This window comes from Crotalus tigris, unplaced genomic scaffold (assembly GCF_016545835.1).
Source record: "Crotalus tigris isolate CLP2741 ecotype Arizona unplaced genomic scaffold, ASM1654583v1 scf7180000023598.3388751, whole genome shotgun sequence".
Taxonomy (NCBI): domain Eukaryota; kingdom Metazoa; phylum Chordata; class Lepidosauria; order Squamata; family Viperidae; genus Crotalus; species Crotalus tigris.
Window position 1 is genome coordinate 146,905 of NW_024100068.1, and position 24,925 is coordinate 171,829.

The 24,925-nt window shown below is 37.0% G+C and overlaps 1 protein-coding gene across 10 annotated transcripts in view; it reads right to left on the reverse strand.

Moving 5' to 3' along the window:
• The window catches only part of SYNE2 (spectrin repeat containing nuclear envelope protein 2), a 224,697-nt gene that overhangs the window by 25,378 nt on the left and 174,394 nt on the right, over positions 1-24,925 (reverse strand). For 9 of the 10 annotated variants that reach the window (XM_039319483.1, XM_039319485.1, XM_039319484.1 and 6 more), the window contains 11 exons: positions 21,374-21,547; positions 20,843-20,965; positions 17,790-17,944; positions 16,219-16,366; positions 15,976-16,070; positions 14,175-14,409; positions 12,269-12,463; positions 11,127-11,252; positions 9,718-9,873; positions 6,255-6,413; positions 5,408-5,577 (listed from right to left, as the gene is read on the reverse strand). In XM_039319483.1, coding sequence (XP_039175417.1) covers positions 5,408-5,577; positions 6,255-6,413; positions 9,718-9,873; positions 11,127-11,252; positions 12,269-12,463; positions 14,175-14,409; positions 15,976-16,070; positions 16,219-16,366; positions 17,790-17,944; positions 20,843-20,965; positions 21,374-21,547 — 1,736 coding nt within the window. The remainder of the gene's footprint in view (positions 1-5,407; positions 5,578-6,254; positions 6,414-9,717; positions 9,874-11,126; positions 11,253-12,268; positions 12,464-14,174; positions 14,410-15,975; positions 16,071-16,218; positions 16,367-17,789; positions 17,945-20,842; positions 20,966-21,373; positions 21,548-24,925) is intronic. The other variant, XM_039319482.1, reaches the window with a different exon arrangement.

Sequence of the window (24,925 nt, forward strand, 5' to 3'; positions counted from 1 at the left end):
ACTACATTCTCACATGATCATACTCTACATTTCTCCATTCCCTGTCATAGACACCAAATATGGGGAGTGGAGAATATTAGATCTTGACATTAAGATTTGGGTAATCTTTACAGTTTATTTTACTGGAGGTGTTTAGAAACATTACAAGTGGTAAAAGAGAAGATGAAATTCACATGGAAAAAAACCCAGCAACTGTATAAAATCAAAATAAACCCAATTGAAGACAAACATTATTACAAAGATCTAAATAAGATTTTAAAATTGATGAGCACATTGTAATTAAAAGTAAAATAGTTTTTACTCAGTATTGCATTGAAAATAGTATAACGTAGGGGCCAATGGAATTCTCAAGGAATGGGATGAGTGGATGCAGGTGACAATGGAATCAGGATGTCCCCATCTAAAAGGTACTTTCATTAGTATCCCTGAGGTGATCTGAGGTCCTTATGGGTAGACAATATACAGCTACATGTACAGGTGTGGCTTAGTTGTCACAGGGAACCAGATAAACAGCTAATTATTTGTTACTTTGTAAATATGAAAGTAAGTATTTCTCTTTCCCTAAATAGCACCTGACGGATGAGAATTATGCTACTTTGGCAAAGCAATCATATATGTTACTACATAGATGATACTGCAGTACTGATAATAGAATTACAGGTAGTCCTGGTTGCTTAACTATCATTTGAAGTTACAATGGATCTACCCAGAACTACATAAAACCCGTTCACATGATCATATTTGGGCACTTGGCAACCCGCTCCCTTTTATCGCCATTTGCAGCATCCTGCATTCAAGTGACCATGATTTGCAACTTTTTTTTTTTTTTTTGCCAATGTTTACTTCCAGTTTCTGGGAATTGGGGAAAATGAATTTGTTTAATGACCATCATTAAAATGGTTGTAGTTTCAAATCTAGTCATGTGATGCCTTGACTTATGACCGCAATGACTGTGGTTATAATTGTAAATTGAGGACTACTTGCACTGAATGAGTGTGAATCCTCAAGGATCACATCAAACTCTGGAACACAGATTAAGGATTGCATTGCAGAAATAGATATGGGCCCAATATCTAAATAAGCACTTTGTCCCTTTCCCCTAATGCATATCAAGGCAGAGTTTTAAGGGGTTTTTTAAAACTTATTTTTACTTTGTCCTAATCTAAAGGATTATGGTGGCTACAGAAGGTGTTCCAATAGCTGCATGGGACCTGTGGGCTGCGTTTTGCTTCTCTGGGTAAAAAAGGTAAATGGAGTGATGCAAAACAAGATTCATAATTTATATACTTAATTTAGTATCTATCGTTTTTATTTTTCCTTAATGTTAAGAAAAAAATGAAAGCATGTTGTGAGAGCCTGTTAAAAATCTGTATTTCAAATTTAACATTTTAAAAGAGAATAATGAGAGGGATATCATAAAATACAACTTTATTTAATTTATATCCTTCCATAAAGAGAAATTTCAGAATGTGTCCAATTTTATTTTGAGGCATATCCAAGTCTTATTATTTTTGATACCCTATAAACAACAAAAGAGATTAAGCACTTTATGAAGGGAAAAAGCCAAGTTAATTTAAGAGAGCAAGGACACAGCACAATATCATTTCTAATAGTCCAAAACATTCCACCAAAAAAGGTGACATCCTTATGTTAATCAGCATACTGTTGCCTATTTGTTAATATGCTTTAAGCAAACTTGTTTAGGAGCAGACATATGCACTCATCTACTGAACTTTCATTCCTCAGAGCTGTGTGAGCCTGATTATTCCTTCAGTTTTCCAAAAGTTAATCCCTTAAACTAAAAGTACTTTATGATGTTTTGGACAAGAGTTTTTCATAAGGAAAAGAATGGCTACAGGTCTTGAACTTGGAACACCATAATATAAGATGCTTCCTGTTCAGAGCATTACATTCTGAAAAAGTGCCAGGCCACCCCCGAAATGCCTGAATGGATATGATCTGGAAGACAAACCATACATTCCTGAATTGCACAAAATATTGTGTCCTTGAAACACAGTAGATTGCACATGCCTTTTTAGGACGGTTAAGTTTGCTTTATGGAAAAGATCTGTCTTCTCCCTCAACAGTATCACAAATCAGCTCCTTGATTTGTTACATGGGAAACCAGCCAAAGAAGCTTGTTAATAATGTCTATAAAATTCTATAAAGTTTTATGCAATGACAGAATTATACAATTACAATTTCCTAACTAAAAATACATTGGCAGCATGCATTTTGTTTTGAGAATTTAATCCTGAATTTGTCTTTTAGACTAAATGGCACACCTGCAGTTTATACAAGACTTCAACTGCTTGTCTTAGCAAAAACATTCTGTAAAATAAGACCAGGAATATAGAGACCTTGAGACAACAGACTGCATGGAACAAATCAAATTCTACTATGACTTAATTAATTTACGTAATGACATCATTATGCAAATGACATCATTTGCAGCAATTTACATCATTTACTCAATGACCTCATTATGAAGCTGATTTAATTTGCATCATTTGTATGTTTATGTTACCACAGAAATAGCTTAAAATGGTGTGAATTGCAAAAATGCTTCAATGATATACGGTACTCCTTGATTTAATGTAATATCAGGAATAATGGATACTTCTCCCTCAGCATTTGGATCATTATATCACTCTATATCTTTATAAAGCAATATCACTATATAATATACTTCGTACAGTACTATAAACATATAAAATACTTCTCTGCTCTAAGGACTTCTAAATCTCATAAGTACGGGATCAAAGAAAGAGGAATGAAAGACAAAATAATTAACAAAATAATGCAGAGCAGTAAAGACATTTTAAAGTTCTATCAGAGACAGAGAATTAAATTTACATCTCTCTGATGTACATATTAGGATCATTATATATTGTTTCATTTCAGCACCCATGAAGGGGAAAGCTTCACTCTGATCTAAAGAACACAGAAATATATTTTGGAAAGAAATGCCACCTCCAAGTGAGGAACACCTCGTGCTTTTTAATCTTTAAGGCTTCTTCCCATGACTCAAAGTACCTCCAATGTTGCTACGTGAAATAGCTCAAGAAGTTCCACAAAATTTGCATGTATCAAAATTAAAACAGATGCCTCTGTTATTCATTTGTTGCTATTGCATTGTTCATGGATACACTAAGTTCCCCAAACTGCCCCTGGTTAGATACACATTCTTTTCCAGCTGCTTCTCTGCACAAAGAAAGCCTTTGTTCATGGCACCCAAGCGTGCTTGGGCGCTGTGGAAACATGACAAGGCCTCATGGACTAGAACCTTATGGCAAAGCAAAGGATAAGAAGCACATCAAGAACCAAGTGAAAAGCTTGTCTAATTTGCCCATATGTTTCCAGCTGTTGATTGCTTTAAGGTGAAGCCACATCTTTACTACAATGATCTGTTTTGACCAGTGGCTTCTGAATAGTTTTTGCTGCAATTAAAATGCTCTCCAAATGTGTATGGCGTACAAATTTGTTATAATTGATTTAAAACCAAAAATTACTTGCACAAAATACATAGATCTTACGACCACCGTTTAGTGAAATTTTGGCAATATTATTTTAAAAAGAGGACATATTTGGATGAGATATGGTAGAAATTTGGATTATTGATTAATTTTTCCCCTCCATCACTGACTCTTCTCACAAAGGAGGGCACAGCTGTAAATCCCAAAGGTGCTTTTTTAAAAGGCAAACTGGATTTTGTTTTTCTTCAAAGTTGTTTCTTTAGCTGAACTGAAGATGCTTCTTGGATGAGAAGTGAAATGTCTTCAAGGAAAAACAAAGTTCCGTTGGTCTTTTGAAAAAGCATATTTGGGACAACTATGACCTGGATGGCTGAGAATTTCCACAGACATACAGGTGTAAATAACCAGAGAGTATCCCTCTGGTTTATTTAAAGTTTTGGGAAGCTCCCTTCTTATTTGTGTTGGGAAGAATTCTGCAGACATTGTGATAAGCTTAAAAAAAAAACAGCATAACTTGGCTGTGCTGCTCTAGAAAGCAGTCATAGGGTAGGATTACATGCTTCAGGAAAAAGAAAAGATTATGATAGCTCATTGCATCATCCAAATATGCTCAAATTGTTTGAAATCTGATAAACGTATAAATCCATGCAAATGGAATAGTTTCATGGCATAAATCAATAGTACAATAGAACGCACCTTAATCTACCACAGATTCACTTCATCGCTCTTTTATAATAAATATGTTTCCTTTTGCAATATAGGATTAATGAAGCTATATTTGAATGTTATTCTTACCTGCCTATCCAAGTGCCAAAAATAACTGATTTCTCCAATCTCCTTCTCTAATAGTGAAGAAGAGATCTTTATGATACCATGCTTTTTCCTAACACATAAATCAATGATATTTTACAGGGAAAATGTGCACAGTGTCTTAGTTCAGCTAAATCTGTCTTAATCTTTTCAGGGAAGGGCTGAAGCTAAAACATAGGTCTCGTATTCTTTTCTTCATTCCTTGTCCCTTTTCTAAATTTCTGAAAAGTCTGCAAATCTTATATTATTATTGGATGGTACCAATATTACAATATAATCCAAATATCTGAGCCATGTTGCAAAAATGGAAAACTAATTCTTGCATGCTTCAGAGCAAACAACTTCTTGGGAAATACAACTGCTAAAATGTTGGAGAGCGATTGCCAGTCAACAGACATACATCTGAAGGAAATGTAATATGTTCACCAGTTTGTCACTTAGCATATGTTTAACATAAAGTAGCAGTTAACCAACCAATCATATCTTTCTAAACAAGATGTTGGGATAGCACATACTACAAAACATAGATAAATTACAATCATACATTACATTGTAGAATCATATTGACTAAAATGTAATGCATAAATCAACCTTGAAGATTCTAACAGAATAATAGAGTTGGAAGGGATGTTTGAGATCTTCTAGTGCTGGAGAAGACTCCTGCAAGTCCCTTGGATTGCAAGGCGTTCAAACCGGTCAGTCTTAGAAGAGATCAACCCCAACTGCTCTTTAGAAGGCCAGATCCAGAAGTTGAAACTCAAATACTTTGGCCACCTAATGAGAAGGAAGGTCTCACTGGAGAAGAGCCTGATGCTGGGAAAGATTGAGGGCAATAGAAGAACGGGACGACAGAGAATGAGGTGGCTGGATGGAGTCACTGAAGCAGTAGGCGTGAGCTTAAATGGACTCCAGAAGATGGTAGAGGACAGGAAGGTCTGGAGGAACATTGTCCACGGGGTCGCAATGGGTCAGACACGACTTCACAACTAACAACAACAAAAAAGTCCAACCCCCTGCTCAAGCAGGAAATTCTATACTATTTCAGATAAACTTCTACTCAAGTTGCTATTTCTTTTATAATTCTATTATGCTTATATACCAACTAATGAACACATACTTACCTTCCTCCAATGATATCAAAGAGATGCTGCCAGCGATCATTAATTTTGTTGAGTTTCTCTTCAATTTCAGCCCCTCTACTTCGGTTGCTAGACTTGATCAGCTGATTGCCCATTTCCTTGAAATGAACTAGTTGACTTTCATTAAACAGATTGATTTCCTCCATGTAATCCTAAACAAGAGAATTTTAAATTTTTAAATCAACACATTTTGCATGAAATGGAGAAGGTAGAAACAAAAGTTAGACTTCCACAGAAAGAAGTTTAAATGTAGGTTTCTAGTATTTTTACAGTAAAAAAAACCCCCAGAATATTTGATTATATTAAAAATACTGTAATCAGCTCCCTCTTTTTTTATCCCTATCTCCAATCCTCTGTTGATAAATTGCCTTTGGCCTTCTAGCTACTGTAAATAAACAGCTGACCCATCAGTTTCTTCCAAATGACTGTAACATCAAGTTGAAGAAAAAAATAGTTAAGCTTACATTTTATCTTCTTCCTCCCATCTCCCTTTTTCCTTATGTATCACAACTTTTCAAATGTACACTTAAGATCTGGGACTCTCATATTATACAGTTTGTAAGTTTCTGAGAGCTTTTTTTTTTTGCTAAAGCTTAAATGTCAATTTAAATAATTTAAAAAATAATCACCACAGAAGATTAAGGATTTATTTATTTTGCAGTTATGAGAAAAGCAGAAGATTAAGTCAAGAGGTTTTAAGTTAATACTTACTGATCTCTCCTGAAACTCCATTATGGCAAGCATACATAAGCAAGAATAAACTTCTATGTTCATCGATAATACAAGCTCAAATGAGGAGAAAAAAAAATCTAACCAAAGTTTTACTCACCTTTTGCAGCTTCTCTATCATGTCTTCAATACTGATATCTGCTGATTGAGGGACTTTTTCTTCCATCTGCACCAGCCAGGTACACAGCTCCTTATTTTTTTCATTGAACACAATCCAGATATTGAGTCGGTCCTCGATATCTTGCTTGCGCAGAGAAACCTATGGAGGAAGATATAGATGACAAGTGTCTTCACTAAATTTTGGGAGGAGCCAGTTTACTGATGCAATACATGAGCAGGTAAAAAGAATGCATTTTATTTATTTTTCCCCTGCAGATTTCCCTGCAAAATCCATTAACACTCTGAAACAATTCCTTCCCTTTCAAATAATATTTTCCCCCATTTTTGGATAGTGATGGAAGCATCTTTGATATAACAAAGATATTTAAAGCTTATCCAGAAAATACCAGATCATCTCACTTATCAGTCCATATCACAGTAAACCAAAAATGTATGCCTTAATATTATGTGTGAAGAAGGCCATAAAAGCATGCAACATGTAGTGTGCTGCTTACTCTGGCTTAAATTTCAGATAAATAACAGACAAGCTATGTTACATACATGGCTATATTTATTGTGGTCACTGGTGTAAGACAAGGTACATTAAAAGAGCTTCAATCTGCTTTTACTTTGAACCTTCTTAGCATTCAGGAATGTAAAACCATTTCTACAATGCTGTGGATTCTGCAGTAAAGTTGTATGAAGCCTTGTCAATTTGAACTACAGGTAGTCTTCGTCTTACAACCACAACTGAGCCCCAAATTTCTGTTGCTAAGTTAGTTTTGTCCCATTTTACAATCTTTCTTGACACAGTTGTTAAATGAATTGCAGCAATTGTTAAGTTAGTAGCATGGCTGTTAAGTGAATTTGGCTTCCCCATTGATTTTGCTTGTCAGAAGGGCACAAAAGAGGATCATATGACACCCAGGACACCATTGCCAAGTGTCTGAATTTTGATCACGTGACCACAGGGATGCTAAAACAGTCGTAAGTGTGAAAAAATGATCATAAGTCACTTTTTTCAGTGCTATTGTAACTTCAAACGGTCACTAAACAAACTGTTGTAAGTCAAGGACTGCCTGTATCTTGATATTTCTAAAGTGCCCAATAACTCAGCAATGTAAATCAATTTAAAGTATTAGGTAGAAAATAAAATATAAAATATAATCAATATTAATAATACTATACATAATCACGATAGAAATAACAATGATGATTGTCGTTGGCAGATAAAGTTAACTTCTTTTAAGCCTTCTGGATAAATTGAAGGGCACTATATTTCTGGAGAAACAGATTTCGTATTTGCATCTCTATAAATTAATAAGCATATGAAAAATATATATCCACTTTAAATTGTCTTTGGTCTGGAGCAGTGTTTCCCAAACTTGACAATTTTAAGGCATGAGGACTTCAACTCCCAGAATTCCACAGCCAGCGTTGCTGGCTGTGGAATTCTGGGAGTTGAAGTCCTCATGCCTTAAAATTATCAAGTTTGGGAAACACTGGTCTGGAGCAACGTATACGTTCCTCTGTCCTGCTCCCTACTGTGCTGGCACGCCAAAACTCTGCCCTTGATACTCCCCGCCTCCTTGCTCCAGACAGTCCATCTGCTGTTTGTTTTCCTCTTTCTTTCAGGAGGAGCATCTGGCTGGTTAATTCTGAGGGGCTTTTGGACAGCTGCACTGCCTCGCTTTTAAGACATGCAGGGGATGGGCTTTTCCATTTATTGTTTTCAAACAATATGCTTTTGTTGGAGATTTCATTTAGGGCTAGGGATATCGGTAGGAAAGAAAAAGGGCTACTCTAATTATCAATTTTTTGCACCTAAAACATGGTATGGTTAACTTAATTTGAGAGATTGATGCAGGGTTTTTTTTTATGTAACAGTGTCTTGGTTTTCAGAATAACAGACCCATCACAATATAAATTTGGGGATCAGACATGCACCGGGCTAAGCTGTAATTAGTTCTAAGTATGATCACCAAGCTACCCATATCCCACAGATCAGAGGGTTAGCTACCGGCAGATGGCTTTATACAACATGTAGAGTCCAATGTCATGCTGGATTATGATTAAGATAAACTAAGTTGTAACATCCCATGATTACTGATTATAAAGTCCTTCTTCCTTAACTATAATCAGACCCATGATTTGAAAAGTCACATTAAGCAAAATCATGTGTCCGACAACATATGAAGCCAAATCATGACATTGTTTAATTTAACAATTGCAAAAGCAGACTTCATCTGGTCATCTGGCCTTGGGCCAACAATAATTTCTCATTTCTGAACCAATTTTCTGTATAGTGGGCAAAATGACAACATATATTTAATCTAGAACAGGGGTCCTCAACTTTGGCAACTTTAAGACTGGTGGACTTCAATGCCCAGAATTCCTTAGCCAGCTTTGCTGGCTAAGGAATTCTGGGAGTTGAAGTCCACCAGTTTTAAAGTTGCCAAGGTTGGAGACCTCTGGCCTAGAATCTAAAACAAAAAATGTTAAAGCAGGACAAATATCAACCAATAAGGTTAGATTCAAAATGGCTAAAATTTAAACATATTAAAGTTAATTAATTGTTCATGTTAGACTTGGATATGAAAAAGGAACCTAGAAAGGATTAACTGATCCCAGCTAAACATGTATTATGATTGTAGCCATGCAGTTAAATCCAGCATATTTATACAAGGTAAGGCCTACTGCAATTTAAATGCACCAGTTTCTTTGAAGGAAGATTTTAAAATGTTAAAAAGCAATAAAACAACAAAATAGTAATATTAGCAGCGAGTGGACGGTGCTGAGGAGGGAACTCCAGCAATGGGATCTCATTGCCTCAGATTAGAATTTGGGGATGATTTCTGAAAATTACTGTTTAGCATGGCATTCCTGATCTTTGAAAAATGTAACACACAGTTGTGAGGTGCATAAGATTTAAGTACTGCACAGTTGGGTAATAGAAGAAAATGCGTAATCATTCCTTGTGTTTGAAACGTCCATCTACAACATGCAGAACAAAGTCAAGTTTGAAGAATTTCAAAAAGAGGCATCTTTAAAAAAATGTAGAAAACCATGCAGTGAAAAAATATAAGGAATAACCATCTACTCTCTGGTCTACTTTGCCCTTCTGTTATGGGTCATTTCAGATCACTTTGAGCACAGATAGTCAGTGTTGCTAGTCTACTTCTAGAACACCATCTCTTTCAATCAGAAGTTTCTCTAACGCGCCCTGTTGCTCAAAACTTTCAAAACTTGGGAACACTGTGGCCACAAATGGAGAAAGAAGAAGGTTTTTCTTTCTTCATAGACATCAAAAAGCTACATTTCCTTACAGTATTGTTTAGAAAACCACAGGGTTTTAAATCCTTCAAGCTTATCTTCTGTTCCTTTACACAAAACTGAGGAATCTTCTTCACGTTGCCTTGCAATGCCTGAACTCAAACATCAGCATGTCCAAATAAACTACTTACTCTGAGGCAGAGCTCTTCCCACTGGCTGTGCAAACGTTCAATTTGTTCTGTCAGTACCATCATATCTTCTGTGAGGATAAACTGAGTCAGTTCCACCTTTTGGGCATCAAGTTCTTTTGCATTTTGGCTCCAGTTGGTGAGTGATTTCTCCAGTACCTGCATGGAAAACACCAAGGGGAAAACAACAGCCCGTTCAGAGCTAGCTCCTGGGGGTGGGTGAGCGGGTGTGCACGCATGCCTGCCTCTGCATTCTCTTTTCTACAAACCTTTTGGTTAATCTTGTGATTGGTCTGTACAAGAGGGAAGGGAAAGGAGGACAGCAATTTGCATATATATATATATATGTGAGCAGGACCTTTTGTGTTGGGATCTTGACTTTTTTGGGGGGTTTGGTTTCTGATTAAAATTAAAGGAAGGCAGCTGGAGAGAAGAGGAAATGGGTCATTTTCAAATATTGAGCACACAAAACAATTCCCGAAACTTTTAAAAATGTATAGTGTTATAAAGCTTTACTTAAGATGCAACATGACATCTGCGAGACTATTTTTTTTCTTCCAGAAGAAGTGTAACAAAGTTATTCTTCTAGCATTTAAAAATTGAGGGAGTTTATTTGTTTACTTGGAATAACATTCATTGTGATTAATAGTGCTTATTCCAAACTAAAAGTCAAAGAAAGCCAGGGTAAAATAATTTGAAATACAATCATTTGAATTCAAGGGGATTGATTTCCAAACAAATCTAGCTGCCTAGATAGTTGCACAATTACTTTTGCTGACTGAGTCTCATTTCACAAAATTCACTAACACCAAAATGAACATGCACCATTTGACTGAATAGCAACTTTAAAGGTTTCTTGTCAATTTTTTTAAAAGTGCTATGTCACATTCATTATTTTTTCAATTAATAATAGTGCAGGTAAGCTTTTTAAGACTCAGGGACCAGAAATCTCAGTAGAACCACACAACCTCACCTTCTTTGTTCAATACATCAGTTTGTTTCTGAACTGAAGAACTGTATCTTGTCTTCAATTTGGAGAGAAGGTCTCTGTTGCTTCCCCATTAATTTCAGAACTGTTCCATTTGCACTAATTCAGCTTTGAACTTGTTTTAGAACAGGGGTCCCCCAACCCCCAGTCCGTGGACCTGCACTAGTCCACGGCATACCATCAACCGGTCTGCGCAAACAAGCGAAGTCCCATCCGCGGAATGCAGGCAGTACACAAAACCACATCCCCTCCAGTCCGCGGAAAAACCTTTCTCCATAGAACTAGTCCCTTGTGCCCAAAAGGTTGGGGGCCGCTGTTTTACAAATCAAGAATTGTTGTGCAGGTATATCTTCAATTTGTCAGTGAAAAATATTAAAACTGATGTTCCTCAAACTGCTTCAGATCTTGGCTTTCCTAGACATACCTTTACTTGTTCCATGGTTGCTGGCAATGCATCATGTTCTATAGGAAGAGGTTTGCTTATGCTTCCTTTGAGCTCTAGTAAAGCATGGCCCAGATCCTTCACTTGCCTTTCGCAGTTCTTCCAGGTCTGTAATTTCAAAGAAGAAAAATGAGTTCATGATGAGAAACAAATATTCTTTAATAGGTAGAAGTATTGCTGCTATTAGATAACCTCCAATACATTTGGGATTCTCTTTATAACACAGAGGAAGAAAAATAGTATCCACAAAGATTCTTTGTCTCTTATTATCTACATATAGCTAATATATGCATTCTGAGCTTCTCATAATTTTGCATTGATTTGCAAATATGCTATTCTTTGAGATTTCTGTTAGAAAAATCTTAATAATGAAAGAGAATTTTACAGTAGAACTAATTATCAAGAGAGTATGCAACTGCCTTTTATTGGATGTATGCAAGTAGATGCTAGATATCCAAATGCTTTTATTTGGATATCTACACACAGCAGGTGGCAAATTCATTGGCTTCAATGGTACCTTCCAATTCTATGATTTCAAGAATAAGCAAAACAACAAGAGCAATTTGGATGCAGAATTTCTTTTTGCCCCCAAAACAAACAATATTTAAGCAACCAGATTAGCATTAGCTAGACACAATAGCAATGCTCAGGGTTACCAATCCAGTAGTATTTTTCTACAATCACAGATGATCTTTGAAAGAATCACTAATTAAGTATTTACTGTACTGCAGTTATAAATTAAAACAGGACCACAAGATCCTAGACAAAAATTATATAGAACAAAATTCACATCTAAATGAAAAAAATAATTAAATCCCCAATAAATCTATCACCTTCTATAAAAAATACTTCCCAAATAATAACTGTAACAGCAAATGTAAAGGAAGCTATGGAACGCAATTCAATTATAAAGCATTTTCTATATAGTCAAAAGAATCTAAATTCAGTCTCTAGCAGCAGTACATCCAAGAATTAGGTAGCAAGAGATAGAAACAAGCCCTGAGATTTTCTGGATTGGATTGATATATGAACTGCAGTAAGTAATGGCAAATTCACACAAAAAGATAAATTCTAGACCCAATTGGTTCATTATAGAATAAAGATAACTGATTTATGCAAGATACCTGTATTGTGCCCTGAAATTGCCTGGTAATCTTCTCCAGCTGAAGTTGTGTGTTGTCCCAATTATCTCGCAACTTGTTCATCTCCAGCTGCATGGCAGCTTTTGCTTCAGGGGCTACCATGCCAAGTAACTTTTCCCCAGTACCCAAGGTTAAAGAATATCTGGTTTGCCACCTCTTTTGAAGTATTTCCTTATTCTACCAAGAAAGCAAATAAACTCAGATTGGTATCATTACATAAAATATAAATCATTGTTACTGTTAAAAGATCAGTAGGTAGGGTATTGAAAGCACACACACAGAGATGCAAAAGAATATCTACAGAACTACTGGAAACAATCTCCTTAAGAATTACTTGAATAATTTTAGTAGAAATATGCCTTTTCATATTACTATAGATTTTACAGCATTAATGCCACTTCTGATGTGGTCCTGGGAAGTGAAAGTAATTAAAAATATTTTTAAAATGAGGTCCTTGGCCAAAAAAAAAAAAAAAAAAAAAAAAAAAAAAAATTAGCCACCTCTGGTTAGCATTATGCCTGAATGAAAGACATACGGATCCTCCCAGAAATCTATTATTATCACAATTCCACAGGAGGGAGAAAGAAGCTGAGATGACAGCTGCTAATATAAGGCTCTTATACTGGTATAGCCAAGTCTTTAAACCCATGTCTAAGGATGTATTACCCCCCAAAAGTATGCTTTGGGGGACAAGAAAGATTCAATATATAATATGCGATGACTAGCACACTTCAGGAAAGCACCAATTTCATTTAAAAAAAAAGAAATAGATTTTATCTAGTATACCACTTTAAGTGAGAAAATTGTACTGAAGCTGCTTAAAACACAAAAAAGAAAATAATTCATTTATTTTAAAAATGTATCAATACACAAGCCCATTCTATAGTTAACAATATTAAAATTAAATTTCTAGGGTCAGTTCAGTAAAAAAAAAATCAACATTTGGAATTATAACTAATTATAATAATTCAACATTGTTACAATTATTATTAATCTAATTTGAACCTACAATTTATACCAGAAAGAAATATGAGTGAGGTACATGAGTATGAAATGCAATTTCTGGATCATGAGATCTTGCGCATATTCATTTATGCTCTGGTCATCTCTTGTTTGGAATATTAGAACACACTCTTCATGAGGCTATTCTTGAAGAGTATTCAGAAACTGCAATTGGTCCAGAATGCAGCAGCACAGAAAGTTCCGGAGGCCTCTAGGGTGGTACATGTACCCTACTGTTACTGGAGCTGGATGGGCTGCCAGTTTGCTTCCAGGTCCAATTCAAGATATTGGTCATCACCTTTATGGCATGGGTCCCGATTACCTGAAGAAGCATCTCACCATGATGGAATTGGCCCATTCCACTCATTCTGGTAGAAGGGGGCTATTGTGGGCTCTATCAACCAAGAAATTTCAGCTGATGGGGTCAGAAGAGGAGTCCTTTCATGCCATGGCCTTCTCGCTTTGGAACATCTTGCCACTGGAGGTAAGATCTACCCCCCACCATTTTGGTCTTTAGGAAAAGCCTTAAAACCTGGTTCTGCCAGTTGGCATTTGGTCCTGAATCTGTGGGCTGGAGGTGGTTGGTGCAGTGACAGAGTAGATACTATCCCTGCTCTGCTCCAAATCCATGGTCTTTTAGTCTGTGTTTAATCTTTTGTCATTTTAATATGCTTTTATATTGTTTTTATATCTCTTTTATTACATTATAAGCCACCCAGAGTTGCTTCGAATAGTGAGATGGGCAGCATATACATTTAATAAATAAATAAATCTGAACTGTGGGACACATCTAACCAGGTTTACCCTATTTAAATTTTCAACAAATGTGCTATTGCAGTTTATTGCTGATTTCTCTGATTCTCTGATAGCAAGTGGGAGGTCTAACCTTGAATGTGTGATTCAGGTTCCTAATTTGATCCAAGTGATACTTGTCCTGGCTCTTCACGGCAGCTATGTATCTGTTTGTGTCCATGAGGAATTTTGTGAGATCCTGCAGTAAGGTTGTGAATTTTTGCCACTGCTTTACAAGACTGTCAATGTCACTCTTCTTCCGATGAGCCATCCGCACTACATTCTGCCACTGCTCCTTCAGCAGAGTGACCCTGGAGATAAACTCAGTTCTAAAGTAACCAGAGTGATATGTTAATACAATATCATGTACTACCATCACATTGTAGACATATGGCATTGGGTCCAGCGTGGTATTAGCAGGTACCCTATGTCACTATAGCATATAGCCATCTAAGAGTGCCGAATCACCTCCAGGTTGCTGTACACTGCAGTTGTGTATGCACAGATAGGGAGGTTGAAATTGTAAAAGTGCCCCCCTTATACACTATAGCAAATAAAACTTATAATACTCATTCTTAGAAAATCTAGTTCTTTTATGGCTACAAGATAACCATTCTCCTTCTTTACAACCAATTTTCAGAAGAAGGTTGCAAACTTTTTATCAATAGCTCTGGCTTATAGAAGCTGTCTAATACTCTTATCATGAATAGTTTCAGGCTTGTGTTTTTACACACACACACACACACACACACACACAATCTGATGTATTTTTAGTTATTGGTCTTGGACTGTAGATAAACTGAACTGAACTGCAGTGTTATTTTTAAAATATAAAACTTCAGGCACAGGCAGCTAAGTGTCCTCCAGATGTTTTGGATTTCAGCTCCCATATGTACACTGGAACTTATGAAATTTGTGACCCATAGAAAAGCTGACTTCCCTACCTCATTATAAGGAAGAAGAGCTGCTGAAAGCTAAGTAACAATTATATTGATTTATAGAAAAAACAGAAAGGTGTCAGCTATTTGGAAATTCTGGGCATTGTAGCTCTGACAATCTAAAGTGAACTGCTTTGGAAAAGGCTGATTAAGTTTAATGTGAATATACAGTATATGCAGAAGTGGAGACAGTCGTTCTAAATGTTGAAATTCAATGGGTCTGGCATCCAGGTAAGCAGGCATAGGAAATTACAGACTTGAAACAACAGAAGTTTTTATATAGAATATTGCAGAACAACACTGATGAACAGAGGATGCTGGATGGGCTCTGCAGTGTTCTACTATGGGCGTTAGATGCACTGGATATCACTTAAGCCTAAGATCATGTCTGAATTTCTGTCTTTGGCCTTGCCAATTGTTCCATATCTACTCATTTATACAGGTAGTCCTCGTATTGAGCCTGGAATTACACACATAAGTCATGCCAGTCATTAAGTGGATCATCATATGACAGTGCCCAATTTATGATCTTTTTTGTGGTGATTGTTAAGTGAATCCCTGGGATCATTAAGCAAATGTGATTGATAAGTGAATCTATTGGGCAATGGGCGCTGACAGAAAATGGAAGTAAATACTGGTTCTGGCAACAGAAGTTGTGAGTTGCAGTCACAGGACTGCATGACTCTGTAAACAACTGTAGATATAGGCTGACTGCCAAGTGTGATCATGTGACTGCGGACAGGGGAGGGGGCATTGGAACTTCAAATCCAAGTCCTAAGTAGCCCCTGAGAAGTCCATGATAAAAATTGGAGTGATTGCTGAGCAACTGGTCATAAGTTGAAAACTATCTGTAGTGACAGCTTTAACTTTTCTAAAAATGATTGGTGCTTGTGTTCACATTATTCCTACTGAAAGCCATAAAAACCAAGGTGTGCACCATCAAGTCATATATTTTACCTGTTTTCTGTTTCTCCTGATTCCAACATATGCAAAGCTTTTGACACAAGGCAACTGAAAATTTGCTGATTAATGGAAATCTCTGCTTGTAACATCTGTAAGTAATGAATAACATTTAATCATTGTTTTAATTCAATGAACTGAAAGAATATCAGCTGTGGCAAGAATATGACTGCAGAGCTAATACTGAAACTACCAAACTCCCAATTCTTTGGATCAAGGCCAAACATCTGAAAACATCACCTCATATTCTTTCTGATGTTCTTGCAGTTTCTCAAGTGTACCCGGCATGCTCTCTTTCAGGCTCTCTTTCATTTTCTCTAGAAACTGCACCCAATTCTGACATTGCTGAAGAAACTTCTTGTCATCTGATTGATGCTTCTGCAGTTCACTGCAATTAAAACAAAAGAAATCAAATGAAATGATTTCAGCGCAGATGTAGTTGGAGATTAAATTAGGTATGACTAACTTAAATCTTATAGGTTTCAAGAGTTGTACTTGTTGTAGATCAAAGTTATTATCCATGATCTTGTAGACAAATCTCTACCGTAGCCTTCCTTTACTTGGTACTTTCCCAATGACATAGATTATAATTCTTCTCACTTCCAGCCATCATCAGTTGCAGCCCACCATATTTACAGGGTATAAAGTAGTGAAAAACTGACTGAGAATTAAGACTGTAAATCTAATTTGAATCTTAAATCAATCAGCGAGGAAGAACAGCTCAGAAACTGCTAGAAGTCAGGCAGTGGAACTAGCCAACAGTTTAAATCAGAGATTTCTCATATTTGAGGGTGAAAACATTGATAGCATATTATGGTCACTTTAAGGAAATAGCTACTATGAAGGAGAAGAGCTGTCCATAATCAAAATGGGAACTATAAAGGATACAGTCATAAAAATCATTTTATTAAAAGGCAAATTAGTGAACTGGTTTTCTCTGCTACATTCTGTAGGCCCCAGGGATATGTCTGATCAAATTCCACCTTACCTTTGTTTGGGGATGTACATAGAGATACATTCATAAACAAAGACTGAGAGCTAAGAACTTCATTTATTTATTTGGCTTACAGATTCTGTACAGAATTCTCTGCATGCAGCGTGCCAGCATCCCATTAATTTTGTTTTAAAATTAAACAAAATCTGTGAAAAGTTCAAAAGTAGAAAGTAGAAAGATCCTCCAAAAGATTAGTATCCATGGCAACCTGAAAACACCTGACTTAGATGATTTTAAAGGAGTTTAGTTAATATCATGGACAATGAGGCTTATCAATGACTGCTGATCATGACATCTATGTGTAACTTTCACAGATTGTACATGAAGGTGGGAAACACACAGCAAGGAAAAGGTCCACAACAGCTAGTCTGCTATCTTCCAGCATGGGAGTTCTAAAGAAGAATTTGGTTACCCCGTTTTGGATTCAGATTAAATTATTCTGCTCTCTGATAAACTCTTTTTATAACTTGAATGTCTTCATTTTCAATGTTCTCTTATGTACTCACTAGCATTTGCATATTATTAAAAATTTCTTTCAACTCACTGGGCTGCAGTACATATATTCAAAAGCAGATTCCAAAAATCCTACCTCATGGAGCTATCCCATGAGTGTTGCATGGAATAATTACTACACTGCCACCAAAACTAAAGGACGAATAAGGCTGCTTATAGAAAATAGCTGTGAAAGAAAACATCACATATGCAATATAGTTTAGTCACAGAGCTTCCAAGACTTTATACACCAAAGGCTGCAAATAAAGTGACTTAAACTACTGTGATGGAGTTACATCATAATATGAGAAAAAGTCATCTTTACCTGCATTGCTCCAGAACAGAAGCAGTTTTCTGAGTCCACTGCCGATTAAGGTTTTGTAATCTCTTTACAGTGAAGTCACAAAGTGGCAATCTAAAGCTGACTTCATTCAGTCTCTCCATTTCAGGAGACAAAGATGTGAGACTCAATAATTGGCTCTGAAAAGAACAAATAAATTAAATACTAGAAAATCATGTTTGTTTGATTTCTGCAAACATTACCCAAAAGAACCAATCACTTATTTGATGTATATTGAGGAGCAAAAATCCCCAGGTCTCTCTATACAATGTTGCATACCATAGAAAGTAACATAGTTTTTTGGAACTAATAAACTGTCATTATTTACTGGAAGTTCATTAAACAGCCCCTGGAGCAATGCCATATGTTTGGAATTAAATAATTCTGAATCCAGGAATTTGAATATTTCAATAGAATATGCACTATTTCCACACAAAATAAAGAAATCCAAAACTTATTTTCATGTCAAAAGTCAAAAATCCTTGCTCAATAACAAGATTTACTATCTGGCCATTCCTACACAATGTAGAGCTTATAATTATTATAACTATTCCTTCAGAATCGTATCATTACAACTGGCCACAATTGAGCTTTGTACATTGGGATTGTTGAATTACATGTCTCAGGCAGAATCTCTTCTATGTAAACTCCCTTTCAGAGTTACAGAGTATGTGAAAACATGTCTCACAAGGAACTATAGCTACATGATGTTATTCTGTTCTCTGTCAGGTAGCAATTCATGAGTCAGAAAGATTTCTGGGTAAAGATACAAAAGATGTTTCACATTCAACCATTCTATGTGTCAATTCTACAACGAACCTGGGTGCAGCCATTTTGCTTGTTCTAGGTTGCCACAAGAATGGGAGGGGGTATGGAGGAATTCTACTAGTCTAAAATTTTTTACTGTCCCATGGGAACCAAGGTCTGTTAGATGGGGAGGAGGCGTGAGCATTTGGTTAGAAAGCCTGCCAAACTCTTCTATTGGGGAAGTAGCTGATTGCATAGCATTGGGATGGGAAGTTCAACTTTGTATTATTATCTCTTTTTGAAGGGAATTTCAGACTTGGTATCGATACTATGTAACCAATAAACATGTTCTTTGAGGAAATCTCAAGCCTCGGAGTTCTGATTTCTTTGGTCTTGTCTATTGGAACCTTGACACCATGGCTGGGACCTAGTTTGGCGTGTTTCGTAGGCAGATAAAAAGTGAAACATGCAGAATCTAATCTGGGCATGGAAACAAACACATGTTTAGGTACAAATGGTATGATTGCAATTGGGAGTGGGAAAAAGATAAGGAAACTGGAGGCTGTGTACCAAGAAAAGGAAGGGACTGGGAAGATCTGGATGAAGGAAAGATGGGCTGGTTAGAAGGGAAGGGACTGGGAATACTAGGAGCAGGCTGGGGCAAAAACAATATAGAAGAGAATAGGAGAGAGGAGTCAGGTGCATCACCCCTCCATAAAATGTTTCAAGATTTTGTTTCAACTCTAATGCAGAACATAAATGTTCCACATTTAGTTTTGTCAAGCAACAGCCCACATGGAACAGTTCAGTGGTATTTCTGAAATACAGGATGTTTGTTTTGGGGTTGAAATAAAATATATTTTTTCATTTGCTACACATGGCTATTTCCAAACTTTATTGCAAGCCGATTTCAATAAAAATAGCAGCATCTAGATAACCGTGGCTGATTTTAAAAAGCTAAGGATGGTCAAACCTGGTTAATACTTGAATGACACAGATGAAGCTGAAAATTTTAAAAAGGCAATGACAAATCAGTTCTACACTCTTGCAAGAAAGCTATATGGCACTGAGGTGCTCTCTGAGCTTGGTTGTTTTGTTGCAGACATTTCATTAACTAAAGTAGGTAACATCATCAGTGATAGTACTGATGTCATCTAGCTTGGGTAATGAAACATCAGAGAGCACTAAGGACCCCTCTCTTCAACCCTGAGCTACAAATATTCGCCACATGGAACTGTCCACAAAGACACCAAGATTTGATATAATCTTCAGGGAGGCTTTAGCTTACTTTTTATCCAAGCTATGTGTTATCTTTTTTTAGAATCTCCCATCTTAGATTCTGTTTAATGAAGACCATGAGTTTGCCATATATATTGGGTATTGTTGTTGCTTTGCCAGAGAATGGTAGACAAAGATGCCTTACTACTAACAACATGAAGTCCCCAAACCATATCTTTTTAGCTTAGGATGGGACTCTGAGGGGATGTCCAGAGGTATTGGGTGACTCAATGGTTGGGACTTTTCAATCACCTGATCTGTTTATTGTGAGACAACAACTTTTGGGGGGCATGAAAGTACCATATATTACTGCCAAAATGCATGAAGAGGTCATCAGGTTTTGATAGGAAGAGAAGACTTGGATAAGAGATATGCTTGGCATCAAATACTGCTAATCAGCTTACTGGAACATTTCATGTTCATTTAATTTGCAATCCTCCAGATGTTGATCCGAGAGTAGATTACATATGGATATCTTAAAGCATTCATGTAACAGCTAGAATTCCAACCCATAATGTAGAATACAAAAGGTGCACCTCAGAGGAAGCATGCAGTTTGTCCTGCATCCCCTTAGCCCTCTTCCTGTGTTTTTTTAGGGTTAGAGTTTTTAAAGAATAAACCTCCTGAATTTTTTTATATCTCTTGAATTTTTCCTCCGCAAATGCTCTATTTTTACAGGGTGGCCATTAAGATATTGTGCAAAGCATGTTACAGCCCTTGAACTAACAGAAGATGTTTACCATGTGGGAACATTGCTTAATAAAATAAGGGACCTCATGCCCAGATACTATGGAAGAACTTTTCACTACCTAAAATACTTATTATTATCAAGAGATAATAAGGTCAATTTTTACAAACTTTGTTTGAACACTGGTGCCTTTCAAATGTTTTGCAACTTCTGATTATATCATACTGCCTAGGGTCAATGGGAGTTAGAGTTCAAAACACTCAGGAAACACTTCACTGCCTTAATTGTCTTAATTGTTTGCATACTACTATAAACACAGGCTTACCATGAGTAGCTCCAAATTTTTATTGCTTTCACATGAATTGTGCAGCATTTCTGTGGAATTTTTAACATGGTTTTCCAGTTTTTCCAAGGAATTCCCAAAATTTTCCAGTTGTAAAAGACCATACTGAGGGAAGAAAGAATTATGAAATACTGATATTCTATCTGATTTAACATATAGTTTCAAAATATAGTTTACCTGAAAAAATGGCAGATAACTAAGTAAAATGGGCTGTGGCTGTACCTGCCACCTGACTTTTTATCTTTTTTTAAAAAAAACCTCATTATTAGTAGCTAGCTTGCTATAAATCCCATATGTCTTTCCAAAGGATGGCTTCTTGAAAAAAATATAAATATAAATGAGCAGCAACATTCTCAAAATACATTTTCAAAAATCCAGGGTTGGCCCATTATACCAAAAGCATGGGGAACCCAGATATATAAATGAAAAGTATTTTCTAAATATAACATTCAGGAAAATTATACAATTTCCCACTCTCTGCTGAAAATGCTTATATAAAGCAAATAGCAGTACTTGATAAACATCTGCTTTCATCTGTAGCATCTTTTCCAGATAGGAGATCCTTTGAAGTGGCTGGGGTTTCTCCTGAAGAAGGTTCTGTGTCTCCAGTTCAGCCAACTGAGTTAAACTTGATTCAGAAGCCTGAAGATAATATTCTTTGATGTCTTGAAGGCCAAGTTGCAGTCTCTAAAAACAAAGGAAATATGCCTTAAGACAGTGGTTCTCAACCTTTTTAATGCCGCGACCCCTAACCGGTCGTAAGTCGAGGACTACTCAACCGATCATAAGTCGAAGACTACTCAACTGGTGCAGCACCATTTGCAGAATGGGACTTTTGGCGGGCTCAGTAGGGCAGAGACAGCCTGGACAATTCCTATTGGCTTTTGAAAGCCAATAGAATTAGACTCTATTCAAGAGAGTCTATTCTATTGGCTTTCAAAAGCCAGTAGAATAAAAGGGAGTAGCACAGCTAAAGAAAAGGGGGAAAAATGGCGGACTGCGTTGTTTGGCGACCCCCGTGAAATGGTCATTCGACCCCAAATGGGGTCCCGACCCACAGGTTGAGAACCACTGCCTTAAGAGAAGCAATCGGAGACTCCAGAACTAAGATTCTACCTGCCAGATAACAAGGAGGCACTGGAAGAGCCAATTATTAGTTATCTAATTCATGAAATTGTTCACAGACTTACCTGAAGTACCTTAAAACATCCTTCAAACTATAAAGTGTGACAGCCACCATTTGCAAACCAACCAAAGCATCGAAGAGCCATGCTCTCCAGTCATAAGCACCTTAGTTCTAGTAGAGGGTACATTTGAACAAAACCACTATATCCCCTGAAAGCTAGTAAGAAGGTCTTCACATAAAACCTAGAACAGGGGTCCCCAACCTATGGGCCATGGCCCGCTATTGGGGCCATGGCCTTCTGGCCACTGGGCCGCGAAACAGGCTGGCCATTGAGCAGACATGTATGTGCGCACTCACCCCCATTTGCATTAGCGCTGCCACCACGCAAACGAGGCACCGTGTGGTGAAAACAGGGCACTGCATGGCAAAAACAAGGCACCACGCCTTGAAAACAGGGCACCACATGGTGAAAATGGGGCAGTTAGCGCCCACGCGGCAAAAACAGAGCAATGCTAGTGAGTGTCACACAGGTGCTAGCACCACCCCTTTTGCATCGTACATGCTCGTGGCCCCATTTGTGTGTGTATGCACGGGCACATGTAAATGCTTCCCCCTCCCTTTCCCTCTGGTCCGCCAACTGAGAAAGGTGGAAGACCTCTGACCTAGAAGACTAGCCAGACTGATGAGGCCCCAGATCTTTAATCCTGAACATTGTTGGGATGCTTAATTCCTTTTCACTTTCTGACTATATGATGAGCAATACAAAGAAAATTAAGAAAACTGTAGCTTGGTAGGTCAATTTTATGGAAAGGGAGGGGGAAATGCAATTGAGGAACACCTCATCCAAGGTATATAATTTAATACCATTTCCATTTAACACCAGCTACCTAAAAATCATGCTTTTGAGAATGAGAATCACAGCTTTGTGGTTAATGGGCATCAAATAAGTAGAAAATGCTAATTTACTACCATTAAGAACAAATTTTGCCAATAGGACTAATGCTTGCCTGGCTTCCTTTTTTCCCTTGTCACTGCTGCTTTTCAGGCTAAATGAGTTCCTTGCTCTAAAGGGGTCCATTTTAATTTCTTCGCATTAGGCTTCCTGAGCAATTTATTAAGGCCACACACACTTTTCTAACCATTTGCAAAAATGCAGAGAACTTTACCCTAAATCCTCAACTTCAGCTAAAACTGTTAGCACAGGGAAAAAGAAGATTAGGCTTAAAAGCACAACAAGTGGTCCGACAGATTCTTAATAGTCATTCACAACTGAAAAGAAAATGAAAAAAGAATCATCCCCATCCATTAGGGTTCTTCTTTAGAATTACTCTTTATAAAAGAAGAATTGTTTAGCTCTCCACTGCTATTTTTTGTTAGCTTGTGGGGTGGAGGGACGACTATTAACACCAGATGGCTTTACCAATTGCTTCTTGTTTGACAAAATTATCTTTTTTTTTAACTGTTGTCCAGAGTCATGGAATTATATTGTAGAAAGCTGCTTCTATATTATTATAACACAGCAGAAACATTTCTACTGCTGTGTTACTACTTTTTACTGTATTACTGAAGAACATTCTGAAATATTTTCCCCTACAGCATAGATCTGTTAAATTGATACAAAATGCAGTTGGGCTGGCTCTGATCCTGCAAATACTAATGTACACTGTTTTTTAAGTTCAAGGGTCAAAGATCTTGGCACACAAGAAAGTTGTAACAAAGGTAAGCATTCAGAACCAGCTGAAATGTCTTCGGCTTGGAATCAGGACTAGGACCACAAGCCCCAAACACACTGGCAAGAAATTGAATTCGTTGGTAAAAATGGTAAGTTGAGATGTATTCTCCATCAGGGGTTCGGCAATTCTTACTCCCAATCCAGACATCTATGGGAAAAGATCATTGCTCTTTGCTTTCCTCCCACCTATAGATTACACTTCTTGTTTCAAAGCACGTTCTTTGGAAAGCACGAATAACCTTGATACACACAGGATGAAACTGGAATAATTATTCATCTGACAAAAGTCTTTACCAATATGAGCTAACTCAAGGATTGGATCTAAGACATTTTGGGTATAAAAACACAGCTGTTTTGTTGTTGAGCTTTATTTTTTTTTTTAATCACCTTTGTAGAGATAAAGTATAATGAACCTTTTTTATACAAACAAATAGATTTTGTTTCCTTCACCATGCTTTAATATCATCAGTATTTGACTGAGGGTAGTGCTGGTGATGGGTGAGTGGTATTTTGCATCCCAAAAGTGAATTTAAGTTTTGCAAAGTTAATAACAAAATAGGAGCACAAAAGGATAGTAAGCTGTGCTTTGTGATCTTCATGAATACAATTCTTCACATAAACATTAAAATTGCATGGGGAAGTCTACAGGACAAATGGAAGCTTCAGTTTTGATCAAATACTGTTTTGTCCTGTTTTGCTATTGAAACAAAGCAACAAACAACATTCCAATCAATTCCAAATTAAGAAATTTGGTACCTATGGACAGTCAAGTTTAGGTATATGCTGGGAAAATCCTCTAAGCCTGTTAGCTTTACAAATGCAACTAGCTGAAACATAGAGTGCTGGATTAGAAACTCCCTTACTTTAGCCTTAAGATAGCTGGCAGGAAAGGAGGTTTTCAGTGGAAAAAGTACAAATCCTTCCCTATGCAAACTTTTGATTTTCATGGAAGAGGCACTTGGGTGAGGTCAATGAGCTCCAGGATTCCAACTGGCTACTACAGAACAGGACTGAATGCCTCTTGTGGCTGCTGGAAAGAACAGAGCCAAGGTTTTCTCTTTTTTGATTCTAGTAAAACATTAATCTGCTGGGGGATACCTACAAGGTAGATATTCCTACCAACAACCTCTGCCATCTACATCAATCTCTGTCTTTACCACCATGCATGTTGGAGAGCACTGCTGCAGTCTCAAAAGTTATAGAGATT